The sequence below is a fragment of the Cibotium barometz genome, chromosome 21 (assembly GCF_041138505.1).
Source record: "Cibotium barometz isolate CiBa-2024 chromosome 21, ASM4113850v1, whole genome shotgun sequence".
NCBI lineage: Eukaryota > Viridiplantae > Streptophyta > Polypodiopsida > Cyatheales > Cibotiaceae > Cibotium > Cibotium barometz.
The window spans coordinates 31,196,001-31,209,930 of record NC_141066.1 but is presented as its reverse complement, the minus strand read 5'-3'; the positions used below and the strand labels follow the sequence as shown (position 1 = coordinate 31,209,930).

The window sequence follows — 13,930 nt, the reverse complement described above, 5'->3', positions numbered from 1 at the left end:
TTGGAGTTTTAACTAATCCACTAGAAGTGGAAGACCAAGGTGAGATTTTGTAAGCAGAGTAGATTCTTTTTCATCTAGCTTGACTAATGTTCTAATTCTGTTGGTCTTTCTCTTTCACAATAGGATCTGAGTTGCAGTTTCAGTAGAGGATGTCTTCCACAAGTGGATATGATAATCCAATGCCATGGTTGGATCATCACACATTAAGATATCTAGGGGCAATATAGTTAACAACAGTAACCACTATTCAAGATCAACTATACCAAAGGTCTTAAACTAAAACAACCAAGACTCCTGCTATCCAACTCCTTAGGGTAGCCTGAAGGTTTACATGCTTACATATGACCTTAGATCTTGAGACCATAGCCACATGAAAACCTGTTATATAGCTGCAAATGGTATGGAACATTTCCAATGAAATGTCCATCTTGCCTTGCCCGTGAAAGCCTATTGCTATCACATTCCAACTCGATATAGATATTTTAGGAAGTTTCATTTCAAAACCTCGACGTGTCTGGGTCGAAACAAGAAACCAAACAAACGAAACAATGATACAAGAAAGAAAACAAACATGTGACTGTCAAAAACAACACAGACTACAACATGTTTTTCATCAAATCACACGTTCTCTTTCACAACTAAATTGTGCCTTTTTTGACAAGCACCTGCCACACTATTCCACACCGGAAGATCATCTTCTCTAGCATCACCACCGCCTCATTAAAGTGGCCTGCACGGCCAAGCAAGTCAAGCATGCAACTGTGGTGCTTACTAGTTGGTGTTATGCCATACTCTTTGTTCATATACTCAAAATAATGACAACCCTTGTCTAAAAGTCCCACGTGATTGCAAATATTGAGAACACCAAGAAATGTAGTTGCATCCGGTTTTATGCCTTCCTCTTGCAGTCTATGGAATAAATGGAAAACACGTTCAGTCTGTCCTTGGTGAGCATATCCTGTGATCAGTGCATTCCATGCCACAAGATCCCTAAAGGGCATTGCATCAAAGATCTGCTGAGCATCGACCATGCTCCCACATCTACCATACATGTCAAGAAGAGCCGTTGTCAGATTTGTGTCGGTAATTTTGGCACCACCAGCTTTGTGAAGCTGTGTATGAACTCTCTTTCCATTTCCTAGGGCTGATGTATCACCACATGCTTTCAAAATGCTTACAAAGGTCACAATATTTGGTAGGAGACCTTGCTCCTGCATTTGAAGGTAAACATTGAATGCCTTGTCGCTTTGTTTTTGTTCAGCATACCCCAATATCACATTGTTCCATGAGACTATATCTGGAGAAACACCCTTTAGCTGCATTTGTCGAAAACACGTCAGTGCTTTGTCACCAAGTCCATGTTCAGCGTATCCCGTGATAAGAGCTTTCCACACCCCTTCATCCTTAAATAGCAAGCTTTCAAAGGTCACCTGTGCTTCACCAAGCAGGCCACATTTTATATACATATCCACCAAGTAGCCCCTTAGAGGACTCTCTAGTTCATAACCTTTCTTCACTATTTCAGCATGCATTTCTAGGCTTTTATCAATAACTCCTATACTGCCACATGCTCTCAAGGTGCTAACAAAAGTAACCATGTTTGGAGACACACCCTTCAGTTGCATCTGTTTAAAACAGTTAAGTGCTTCCTTATCACAGCCATGGTCTGCATATCCTGCTACTAGTGCAGTCCATGAAACCACATCTTGAACTGGCAGCTTGTTGAATACCTTCTGCGCTTCTACAAGTGAGCCACACTTCATATACATATCCAAAAGCGTGTTGCCAACATAGAGATCATTTTCAAACCCCTTTCCAGCAATCTCAGAATGCATCTCACGACCCCGCTCTATAAATTCCATGTTGCCACAGGCTTTCAAGCAGCAAATATAGGTGATACCATCTTGAGAAATGCCCTCCAACTGCATTTGTCTGAAACACGTCAGTGCTTCCTCACCAAGCCCGCAGTCAGCATATCCAGTTATCAGTGCACTCCATGAGACTATGTCTCGAGCTGGCAAATCATCAAAAATTTTCCGTGCTTCCATGAGGAAGCCACACTTGGCATACATATCCAGCAACATGTTTCCAACAAAAAGCTCTCTCTCAAATCCCTCTTTGATAATGTCAGTATGTATCCCCTGGCCTCTTAAAATGCAACCAAGCTTAGCACAACATTTAAGTAGCACCACGAATGTGTGCGTACTAGGATGTATGGAATCCTCATGCATTTCCACAAAAAGGTCAAGAGCATGCTGTGCTTTCCCACAGTCAAGATAACCTTGTATTAATATAGTCCAAGAAAACTCATTCCGCCAAACCAGTCTATTGAAGGCCTGCTGAGCATCACGCAGGCTTCGACATTCAACAAACATTGGGACTACATAGTTTCCTAGCACTTCGTGGAATTCCAGCCCATACCCGCACATGCACACATACACACACTCCGCATATGCCAAGTTTTTCCTTTTTCTGCATTTCTGCAAGATGCAGATAAGGTTGTCTACTGAAGGCAGCTCATCTGCCGGTTCCAAAGAACACCGTATCTCTTTTGTGCTTGGCATCTCCCAATCAATATTCTCTTGCCATGGTTGTGCTTTAAATGTATCCACTTCAACTTGAGAACTATATCTAGCAATGCATTCGCCATGCCAACTATGTCCTTGGCAAAGGCGGCCACATCTACAGTGCTTGACAACACTTGACCACCAGACTCTTTGCATCCTCCTTCCATTCCTTGGTTTTGGAGTTCAACTTGCTGCTTCCATGCGTTTAGCCACAGCCACTGCTTAGTTTCGATAGATACAGCTGCTGGGCTGGTTTGTAGAAAGTATCCATGAGCCCATCAGAAAGGCCAATAAGAGCTGTGACCTTCAATCAGCTTTAGATCAAGATGGCAGCATCAAACTGCACCTTCAGGCCCTTGCTGGTGATAGGCACTCTTCCCTGCATAGATCTGGGGCATACAAGGCATCTACATTTACAACAAAGAGACTGCACCTTTCCTTCAAATTGTGCATTTGATGTTGCTACTAAAATATGATGTTGATGCCATCTCTTATACCCTTCCCCCGTGATTCTGCATTTGGAGTCAATACTAATTATCATATTGATACCAGTCAAAGGGACAAGAACTCCCCTTGTCACTGGTTATATGTCAGCCAAAGGAACGAGTAACCCCTTGTGGCTGGTCGTATGTCTTGATGCTCCACCACACAACACCACAAAATGCTTCCTCCACATGAGACTGAGGATCTTCCAGGTCAAATATTCATACTTTCCCTCCAAACAAAGGTTTCAAAATTCAAAGGAAAATATACACACGACCTACTTAGTTGTATTAGTTAAAATCTTAAAAGCAATTCTTGCTCTGATCAACGAGTCCATCTCTTCTCCAATGTTCCTTTCTGAACAATTATTTTTTAATTTTTTTTGAAATGGTTCAATCAATTTGAAAAAAATGTATCATGCAGCATTTTGAAAAAGGTGAATTGGCTTCAACTAGCTTCAAATTCCAAATAAGGACAATGACCTGCTTGAAACTTAGATCTTCATTAGATTTATTTTTCTTGATTTTACAGATAAAAGATTTCATGTATACTCTTTGGTGGAAAAAATAATTCATGTATAACATCTATGCCTCAAACTTGGTCACAGAAAGGACCTCCCTATGGATCCATGTTTGCTAAGGTAAAGCATTGGGGGAGAGTCATTGCATCACCCTTTGATAGGCAAGGCAACGGCACGGTGACCCACCTATCTGGAGGCAGGCACGGACCTTGTTGTTTGCATTCTGTGGGCAGGGTGCCTATATCAATGAAAAGGCCATTGGCTGGAGTGGCTCACTTGGCATCCTTGCTTGCACCACATAACAACAGGAAACTGTCATTTCCTAGCCACAAACTCTGAAACACCATTTGTCCAGAGTCACCGTTTCCATTTTGGTTTCCTAATCTCCTCTAACATATCGACTACTAATTTTCCCTACTAAGTTTTGATTCCCCCTCATTTTCAAACTATCTCCTCCACATTACGATCTAACCCAAGTTTCTCCTCTATTTCTGTAACATGCGGAAGCTTCGTGGTCGAATCAGTAATCTTTCATGACGAACAAACGTACAAAACTGAAGTAGATGTGCAGAAAATATAGAGAGAGAGAGAGGGAGAAGAGGACACAGTATTGGGTCCCAAATACCCTCTGTAGGGCCCCCACCACGAATCGTGTATTTGCTTTATTGGAATGATGCAAATCAGAAAAATAAAGACTGAATCTTGACCTTCTTGGCTGAGATAAATCTTTGCCCTTGACTTTCAGTTTTCGCCCTTGCATTAGCTTTTCCTTGGCTGTCCGGGCCCCTTGAGTAGCTTCAACACTTTGTGAACAATGAGATGAATGAATCGTTTCTTGGCTGGAGTATATATACTCACAAAAGCTTCTGGTCCGCCAGCTTTATAAAACTCCCACGACTTGTTTCAATAGCACTTAATGCTCTTTTATGTGATTGTTTCACACTGTGGGCTGCTCTTCGCTGCTGTCCAGCCGCCAGTTTGGGGCTGTAAAGCCTGCACGTGGGCTGTTGCGCTGCTGGCCAGCCTGTGTGGGCTGTCCCACACCTGGCCGACAGCCCCTGTAGGGCCTGGGGCCCAGTCGGCTGGCTGTCTACTGGCCAGGCTGGCCAAGAGCCCCTTCCAGCCCAAGTCATGGCTGGTGGGCACAGCCGGGGCCCTCGTGGCCCCTTGCGGGTGGTTCTACACCTCCTCCATGCCCACACTAAGAGGTTGGTCTTAGTCTTGGGGTAGCCCTATGGGCTGGCCCATCTCTACATGCAAACCTACATGCCTACACAAGTCTGGCATCCACTTGCAAACCAAATTCACAAAACATCTAACATCATTCCAGAGGGAGACTCACAACGTGGACTAGCACTGCTTCATGTGCAGGACAATGCACACTTGACCTTGGACGCATAGAGTGGAACCTTGGCTGACTCGTCCCGGATTGGGCTCACATGGGACCGATTTCCCCTAAAGGTCTTGCACCTTCTTGTTTAGATGTGATATGTCTACATGGCATCCAACTGCGGGATGCACGTGACATTCCCTACTGCTTAACCTGACGGAAGCTGCATAACCTCCAAATAGTCCACCAATAAAGCCGGATAGTCGTCGAAGAACTCTTTGTCAAGCCATACCGCTTCGTGGGTCCCTCGGACCTTCAGTTTTCACCCTTGCGTTAGCTTCCCCTTGGCTGTCCGGGCCCCTTGAGTAGCTTCAACACTTTGTGAACAATGAATTGGCTGGAGTATATATACTCACAAAAGCTTCTAGTTGGCCAGCTTTATGAAACTCCCACGACTTGTTTCAATAGCATTTAATGCTCTTTTATGTGATCGTTTCACACTGTGGGCTGCTGGCCTCCTCTTCACTGCTGTCCAGCCACCAGTTTGGGGCTGTAAAGCCTGCGCCAGAGGGGGACTCACAGCATGGACTAGCACTGCTTCATGTGCAGGACAATGCACACCTGACCTTGGACGCATAGAGTGGAGCCCTGGTTGACTCGTTCCGGACTGGGCTCATATGGGACCAGTTTCCACTCAAGGTCCTGCACCTCCTTGTTCAAATATGTCTATGTGGCATTCCAAGTGCGGGATGCACGTGACAATTTCTTTGAATCTTTCACCTCATTTCTATTTTTTTCCAATTTTATACTATGTATTGTTAAATACCATTCAGTTTCCCAGCCATTTACGTTCCATGTAACTATGTCACACCACCTTCTCTAACCACCCAGCATCCTCACCCTAAATGACTACATACCCACAATCACTGACTGCCCCTTATGTCCATAGACAAAGGAGATCTTGCAGTCAATCTCTTTTGAGCCAGGTATGACTAGACCTCGACACTAGCCCTCAACAAAGTCAACAGCATGTGTATGCACTGTTTTTTGCTGCTTCTTCTCCCTTTTCTAAGCTGCAGGAGCCACACTCAGGATTGGAGGCTCCATCAACCTTGTCCAGACAGACCCCCAACAACCCTTGAATCAACTTTCAGATGCAGACAGCGCAATCTACCATCGAAGTCTTGAGACTCTACGGACAGCGTACAGAGCGTCTGTAAGGTCTCACATGACCTTGCCAAGAAATCATCTAACATGAACCACATAGGAGTGAGGCTTAAGGCTCACCTCCCAGCCATAGAGTAACTCCCCACCCCCGAGCTGGAGGCCTACATCTTGGGCAGAGCTCCCCCGAAGTAAGACTTGGCGTCCCATACCACCAAGCCACACCCTACACATGTCGTCATGGTGAGCACCCTTGATGGGCCATGCACTACAAGTCACACTCGCTGATCATAATAACAATTGAGCCTGGGTTGTGCTTACATAGGCCACTGGGCTCTATATCTAACCCTGATGCTATAATTAGCTAGTAACCCCATATTCTATAATAACTATGCCTCAAGTTATAAGCCTCCTCCGCTACACCTGGCCTCTAGCCTGGGTGCCTTAGCATTGTCACATTCATCCCGCACTTGGATGCCACGTGGACATGTCTGTATAGTAGGTGCAAGTAACTAGCCCTTTTGTCAGCCCTTGTCCAAGATGAGTCAGCCAGGGATCCACTATAGAGCTACAAGCCCCCGTACATTGTCATTGTAATGCATGTCCCCCCGCACATGAAGTCAATGCATGCCCCGCAGTCTAGGTTCAGGAGACATAGGCTTTGAAGAGCCTTGGGCATGGGCAGCCATGTGGGGCTTGCCCAAGAGCCACCAAGGAGGGCTCAATGCCCAGTCGGCCAGCCCTAGGGCCATGCATACAGGCCGACCAGCATTCAATGGGAGTTTTTGGCATTTATTAGGGACCTGGCCAATAGCAGTACTAGTGGCCGACTAGAGCATATGGAGAGTATATATTCAGCCCTCAGTCCAGTCCATAAATTACCTCATTTTTTCTACAAAAGCCAAGGATTCAAGGGCCTAGACAGCCCAGTAGGAGCCAAGGGCAAGGTGGAAAGTGAAGATCAAGGGTCATCTTCAGGCTGAGCGTTACCTCAACCAAGTGAAGGTCTCCAGGGTCAGTTCAATCCTTCAATGGGTATTTGGGACCCAACACTGTGAATTTGTCTCTTGTTACAACCCTACGGAAGTACAAAAACCCATAGAGGGGTGCAGGCTAGCTCACCTCCCAACCGTATGTTTTTTGCACATCTGGATTCTATAGGAAGCACCGATGGGATGTAGTAATATGCGGAAGCTTCGGAGAAGGATCGGTACTTCAAAACTCAGAAAACAGCACTCTTTTCGCGACGGAATTAACGCACAAAACTGAAAGACGATGTGCAGAAAAATAGAGAGAGAAGGGGGAGATGGAGAAGGACACAGTATTGGGTCCCAATTACCCTCTGTAGGGCCCCCACCACGGATGGTGTATTTGCTTTATTAGAATCATGTAAATCTGAAACAAATACAAAGTACTTGACCTTTTCTTGGCTGGAAAACCTGCCCTTGACCTTCAGTCCTTCACCCCTTAGCTTTAGCAAACCCTTGGCTGTCCTGGCCCTTGAATGCTTGATGCTCTTGGTGAATTATGAGATGACTACAATGAATTATGGGCTGGGATTTTATACTACTCCCTTCATGCAGTCGGCTGGCTTCAGGACAGCCCACGACTGAGTATTTTTAATAAAATACTCACACACTTTAATAAAGTGTTTTCACACTTGTAATCCCTGCTGTCCAGCCTGCGCATGCTTCTGGACAGCACCCTGGCTGCTGGGCATGCTGCGCATGGGTGTGGGACTGCCCCCCCACACCTGGCCACCTGCTGTTTAGGGCTTTAATCTCTGTCGGCTGCCTGTCCAGAAGCTCTGGAGCTGGCCGACAGCCCCTCCAGCCCTTGCCTTGGCTGGTGGGCAATATCTTGGGCCCTCCTGGCCCCTTGGGGGTGGTACTACACCTCCCCCATGCCCAGACTAAGTATGCAAGCTGCAAATCCTTGCACTGGGGTAGCCCTATGGGCTGGCCCCATCTCTACATGCAAACTACATGCCTACAGAGGCCTGGCATCCAGTTGCAAACCAGATACACAGCACATCTGACATCATTCCAGAGGGAGACTCACAGCGCGGACTGGCACTGCTTCATGTGCAGGACAATGCACACCTGACCTTGGACTCATGTGCAGGACAATGCACACCTGACCTCGGACGACTGAGATGGATCCCTGGCTGACTCGTCCCGGACTGGGCTCACATGGGACCAGTTCACCATCCCAGGTCTTGCACCTTCTGTACAGAATTGTCTACGTGGCATCCAAGTGCGGGATGCACGTGACATCCCCTTCTGCTTAACTTGACGGAAGCTGCATAGCCTCCAAATAATCCGTCAATAAAGCCGGATAGTCTTCGAAAAATTCTTTGTCGAGCCATACCGCTTCATGAGTTCCTCGGTCCTGGAACTTCGTGAGAAACTGTCGTAGTCTTCGGCCTGAGCCATGCTTGAAACAGTGCAGAAGGATCTGTTCTGGAACCATTACTTCTGCTTCATCAATGATGTCTGGTTCCGCTTCGTCTTTGACCTCTGAAGGGGGTGGACCTGCATATGGCTTTAACCAACTGACATAAAATACATCGTGCATAGACACCTCATTAATCTTTTTCCGGATGGAAAATGGTCCGAAGCTCCTGAAAGACAACTTTGGGCATCGCTTGCCCACCTGCTTTAATCTTTGCTTCGTAATCCGAAGATATACCCAATCTCCTTCCGAAAACTTCATGTCCCTTCGGTCTTTATTGGCCTGTCGAGTGTAGGCCTCTTGCGCTTTAGCCAATCTGTCTTTAACGGACTCTAGGATCTCCTGGTAAGACTCCGTCACTCTGTTCGTCTCCGGTACTGAAGACGAAAACCTGGTTAACAACGACTGGAAAGGCCTTCCAAACGCTGCCTCATATGGAGTCCTGCCAATAGCTGAAGAAAAAGAGTCATTCAACACAGCTTGAACTAAAGGCAAAAACGATTCCCACTTACCTTGCTGATCGTGGACATAACACTTCAGCACATCAAAGGCCAACTGGTTGTATATCTCTGTCTGGCCATCTGTCTGTGGGTGGAATGCACTGGAAAAATTCAACTTAGTACCAAAATTATCAAACAATGCCCTCCAAAAATGACTGGTAAACTTGGCATCTCGGTCTGACACTATGGTCCTAGGAATCCCACCAATCGGGTACCAATGCCGAATGAATAGCTGGGCAACATCCTCGGCGGTCACATTGGCCCTGCAAGGAATAAGCATAACAAATTTGCTGAACCTGTCAACAATAGTCAAACACTGTGTATTACGCTTACTCGGACTGGGAGGCAGATTTGTGACAAAGTCCATCGAAATGTCCTGGAAAGGACCCTCAGGAATTGGCAAAGGCTGTAACAACCCTATCTTCTTTCCACGAGGAGCTTTCACCTTTTGACAAATGTCACAGCGTTGTACATATGTAAACACATCACGCCTCATCTTTGGCCAATAGTATTGCCGTTCTAATTTCTCCAGAGTCGAATTCATGCCCCTATGACCACCTGTAATGGCGTCATGGGCATCATGGAGAAGAGCTGCCCGGAATGATTTCATGACACACAGTCGGCCTTTGTAGTAAAGCCAACCATCGCGTATCAGAAAATGGCATGGTCCTGTGGCATCCAATGCCTGTTCCCACTGAGTACCGAATTCCTCGGAATCCGCGTACGTGTGCTTCATGTCTTCTAGTCCTGTACCAACAAGGTCCAGTCTAGTGGTCTGAATCGTAGATACTTGTCCCTTCCTGCTCAAGGCATTGGCCACTGGATTGGCCTTACCTGGAAGGTACTCAATCATGCCACCGAACTGCTGGAATATCTGACTCCAGCGGTGTTGTCGATCACTCCACTGTGCACTTGGCATCGTCTAAATCCAGCGCAATGCCTGATGGTCAGTGCGAACCTCGAAGTCACGGCCATACAGGAAATGTTTCCAATGTTTCAAGGCCTGAATGACTGCTAGGAGTTCACGATCATAGACTGAGTAATTCTTTTCGGCGGGCAGTAACTTACGAGACATGTAAGCTACCGGATGACCATTCTGTTGTAATACACCTCCAATTGCGATGTTACTCGCATCGGTGATCACCTGAAATGGTTCGTCCCACGAGGCAAGGGCTAAACAAGACGCTTCTGACAAAGCCACCTTGAGGTTCTGGAATGCCTCCAATGCTCGTGGAGTCATTCGAATCTTTTGCCTCCTTGTTTTCACTCCCTTTAGCAGATCGGTGAGGTCTGCCGAGAGATCAGAAAACTTGTCAATGTGGGTGGAATATGCCTGGCATATCCCCACAAATGATCTAATGTCATAAGCGGTCTGAGGTACTTCCCAGTTAACAATCTCGGCCACTTTAGCCAGATCAAGTCGAATGCCTTCGGCACTGATTATATATCCCAAGTAATGTACCTGGAACAGATAAAATTCTGACTTCTTTTCATTGATATAGAGCTCGTTGCTTTCCAGCAACTTAAGGACTTTCTCCACATCAATGTCATGCTGCTCAACTGTAGCTGAAAATATGAGTATGTCGTCCAGAAATATGAACACACACACTCCAATCAACTCCCGGAAAATACGCATCATCATGCGGTTAAATGTAGCTGGGGCGTTCGTCAAACCAAATGGCATGACCACAAATTCATAGTGGGCCCGTTCTGTACGGAAAGCTGTCTTGGGGATGTCCCCCTCAACAATCCGAACCTGGTGGTACCCACTCTTTAAATCCAATTTAGAGAACACCTTAGCTCCATTCAGCCTCTCGAGAATGTAGTCAATTCGAGGCATCGGGAATCGGCTCTTGATAGTCAGCTTGTTGAGTGCACGATAATCGACACACAACCGAGAAGACCCATCTTTCTTCTTGACAAATAAGATCGGTGCTGCAAATGGCGACACGCTGGGGCGGATGAAGCCAGCTTGCAACAATTCTTGGAGTTGGCGGTCCAACTCCGATTCCATTGCCTTAGAAAGGCGATACGGAAACTTGCTCGGGGGTTCCGAGCCTGGGAGGAGGTCAATCTTGTGATCCTCCGGTCTGGACGGGGGAAGCTGGGGAGGGAGACTGTCCCGAAGAAAAATCTTCTGGAACTTTTCATGGAGAACCGAGTACTTCTCGGAAGCACTGGCCACCGTCTGGGCTGTCTGGATGTAAATCATCGCACACTGTGCGCCTTTCCTGACTGCTCGCTTAGCCTGCAAGTGGCTTATGAGCGGAAAGTTTGGAATACCTGGCTCACACTTAATGGTCACCGGGGTGTTTGACACATTCCGATCAATCTGGAACGTGTGCTTGTCCCACTTGACATCTGGGAGAAACTTGTGAAACCACTGGATACCCAAAATTATGTCTGCTCCTACAAGAGGGGCAACCATAAAGTCACGCACAAACTCTATGCCCTGAATCACTAATTTAGCACCTAGAGCTTCATACTTGACGCTCGTTGTCATACCTGTGCTAAAACCCTCAACTTGTTTGTCCACCGGAGTCAGCTCGAAACGGGCACGCCTAGCGGCCTCTTCCGTGATCACATCCTTCGTGCTGCCGCTGTCAAACAAGACAACGACTCTCTGGCCACCTATGTAGCCAAAGGACTTGAGCAATTCGTTGCGCTCATACTCCTGGTCATGGGCGCCCTTCTGCTTATCTTCGAGCTCCCGGCGGCTAATAATTGCTCCAACTGAAGCACCGGGGGTTGAAGAACTAGGGGTAGCCACTGGGGTCTGTGTGGGAGCTGTGCTCACCACGGAAGCTGTGGAGGCGGCGGCGGCCTTTGGAGGCTTCTTCGGACAATCCCGAGAAGTATGTCCTTTTGTGTGACAAAAGTAACATCTACCCTCCTTCCTGTACTGAGCAAGCTCCTCAGCACTCAACTTGCCACCTGTCTTGCCTGCCTCCGCTTTCTGGTCTAGAGTAAGCTTAGACGCATTGTTCGAGTTCTTGGAGCCAGAGGCTCCCGGGCTCTGTCCTGGGGAAGACCCCGTCTGGTTCTGGCTTTTGCCCCCCGAGGCGTTAGCCTTGGGAGAAGCCGGCTGGGAAGTCTTGGGCTTGCCACCATTGTGTTTCATTTCTGCACTCTGCGCAAGCGAGAGTGCGTCCTCAAAGGTGGCCGGTCTAAACATACGCACCTCCCATTGGATGTGCGTGTCCAGGCCATACAAAAACTGCCCTTTCTTGTCCGCATCAGATAAGCCTAATTGTAGACACAAGGTCGAAATTCTATTGGCAAACTGAAGGACTGGTTGCGCATTCTGACGCGCACCCCTGAACTCGTCTTCGAGTCGCTCAAGGTAGTGGGGCGGTAAAAACCGCTGCTTAAGGTCACGGACGAACTCGTCCCACCCATAAGCTGCCATACCTGATCTGGTGTGGGCATGAGCCCACTGAGTCCACCAAGGAATGGCCTCACCTTCCAAATACCAACTGGCTAAGATCACTTTGTCAATATCTGATTTCCTAACTGCGGCAAAGTAAGCTTCAAATTGATGTAACCATGAATACAGAGTAGTGGGATCGAGTTTACCATTATACTTACTGAAATTCATTTTCTCGGGAAAATGATTCGAGGGCGCCGCCGCTGGTGTCAATCTGGCGTCCAAGGCTCTGAGGTAACGCTTGTGTTCCACTCGTCTCATGGCTTCGTCTTCTCGTTGTCGAATCTCCAATGCACGCATCTGCATCTCAAGCAAGGAGCTTGGCTGCGACTGTGACCCCTCGAGAGGGTCCCTGTGACGAGGATCTGGTATCTGGGGTACGGAAGGAGAGGGAGGAGGAGATGGAAAACGCGACGCTGGAGAGCGAGAACGCTCCTCCAGAGCCAAAATCCGCGCCTTCTGCTCGTCCAACTTGGTTGTCTGGATTGCTCGCATCATCTGCTGGAACATGTCTTGTACACTCAAGCCGGGTGCCCTAGCTGGGCTGCCTGGTGCACTCTGGTCCCATGGTTCTGGATCTCTCTCGTCGCCAAAGCTCGCCATAGCGGGAATATGCAATTCCTTTCCGGAACGCAATCTGACCATCCACTATCTGTGTGGGAGACTTCCGGAGGCTTCCGGAGGCTAAAAACCAACCGTCCTTCGAGGGACAGGAGTCACTCCGAAAGGGGTAGTCCACCGGCGTCTAAAAACCAACCACACGAGCGAAAAAATTTTCTGGTTTTCTTTGCTGAATCTTTGTCCTTGAAGTAGGCTCTGATACCACTGTAATATGCGGAAGCTTCGGAGAAGGATCGGTACTTCAAAACTCAGAAAACAGCACTCTTTTCGCGACGGAATTAACGCACAAAACTGAAAGACGATGTGCAGAAAAATAGAGAGAGAAGGGGGAGATGGAGAAGGACACAGTATTGGGTCCCAATTACCCTCTGTAGGGCCCCCACCACGGATGGTGTATTTGCTTTATTAGAATGATGTAAATCTGAAACAAATACAAAGTACTTGACCTTGTCTTGGCTGGAAAACCTGCCCTTGACCTTCAGTCCTTCACCCCTTAGCTTTAGCAAACCCTTGGCTGTCCTGGCCCTTGAATGCTTGATGCTCTTGGTGAATTATGAGATGACTACAATGAATTATGGGCTGGGCTTTTATACTACTCCCTTCATGCAGTCGGCTGGCTTCAGGACAGCCCACGACTGAGTATTTTTAATAAAATACTCACACACTTTAATAAAGTGTTTTCACACTTGTAATCCCTGCTGTACAGCCTGCGCATGCTTCTGGACAGCACCCTGGCTGCTGGGCATGGTGCGCATGGGTGTGGGACTGCCCCCCCACACCTGGCCGCCTACTGTTTAGGGCTTTAATCTCTGTCGGCTGCCTGTCCAGAAGCTCTGGAGCTGGCCGACAGCCCCTCCAGCCCTT

The 13,930-nt window shown here is 47.5% G+C and overlaps 1 protein-coding gene across 1 annotated transcript; it reads right to left on the bottom strand.

Moving 5' to 3' along the window:
* Window positions 1-638: 638 nt before the first annotated feature.
* LOC147627074 (pentatricopeptide repeat-containing protein At2g02750-like) lies at window positions 639-2,564 on the bottom strand. The gene has a single exon (XM_086815238.1). It carries the CDS (start codon window positions 2,562-2,564, stop codon window positions 639-641), a length of 1,926 nt encoding a protein of 641 aa, XP_086671364.1.
* Window positions 2,565-13,930: the final 11,366 nt, after the last annotated feature.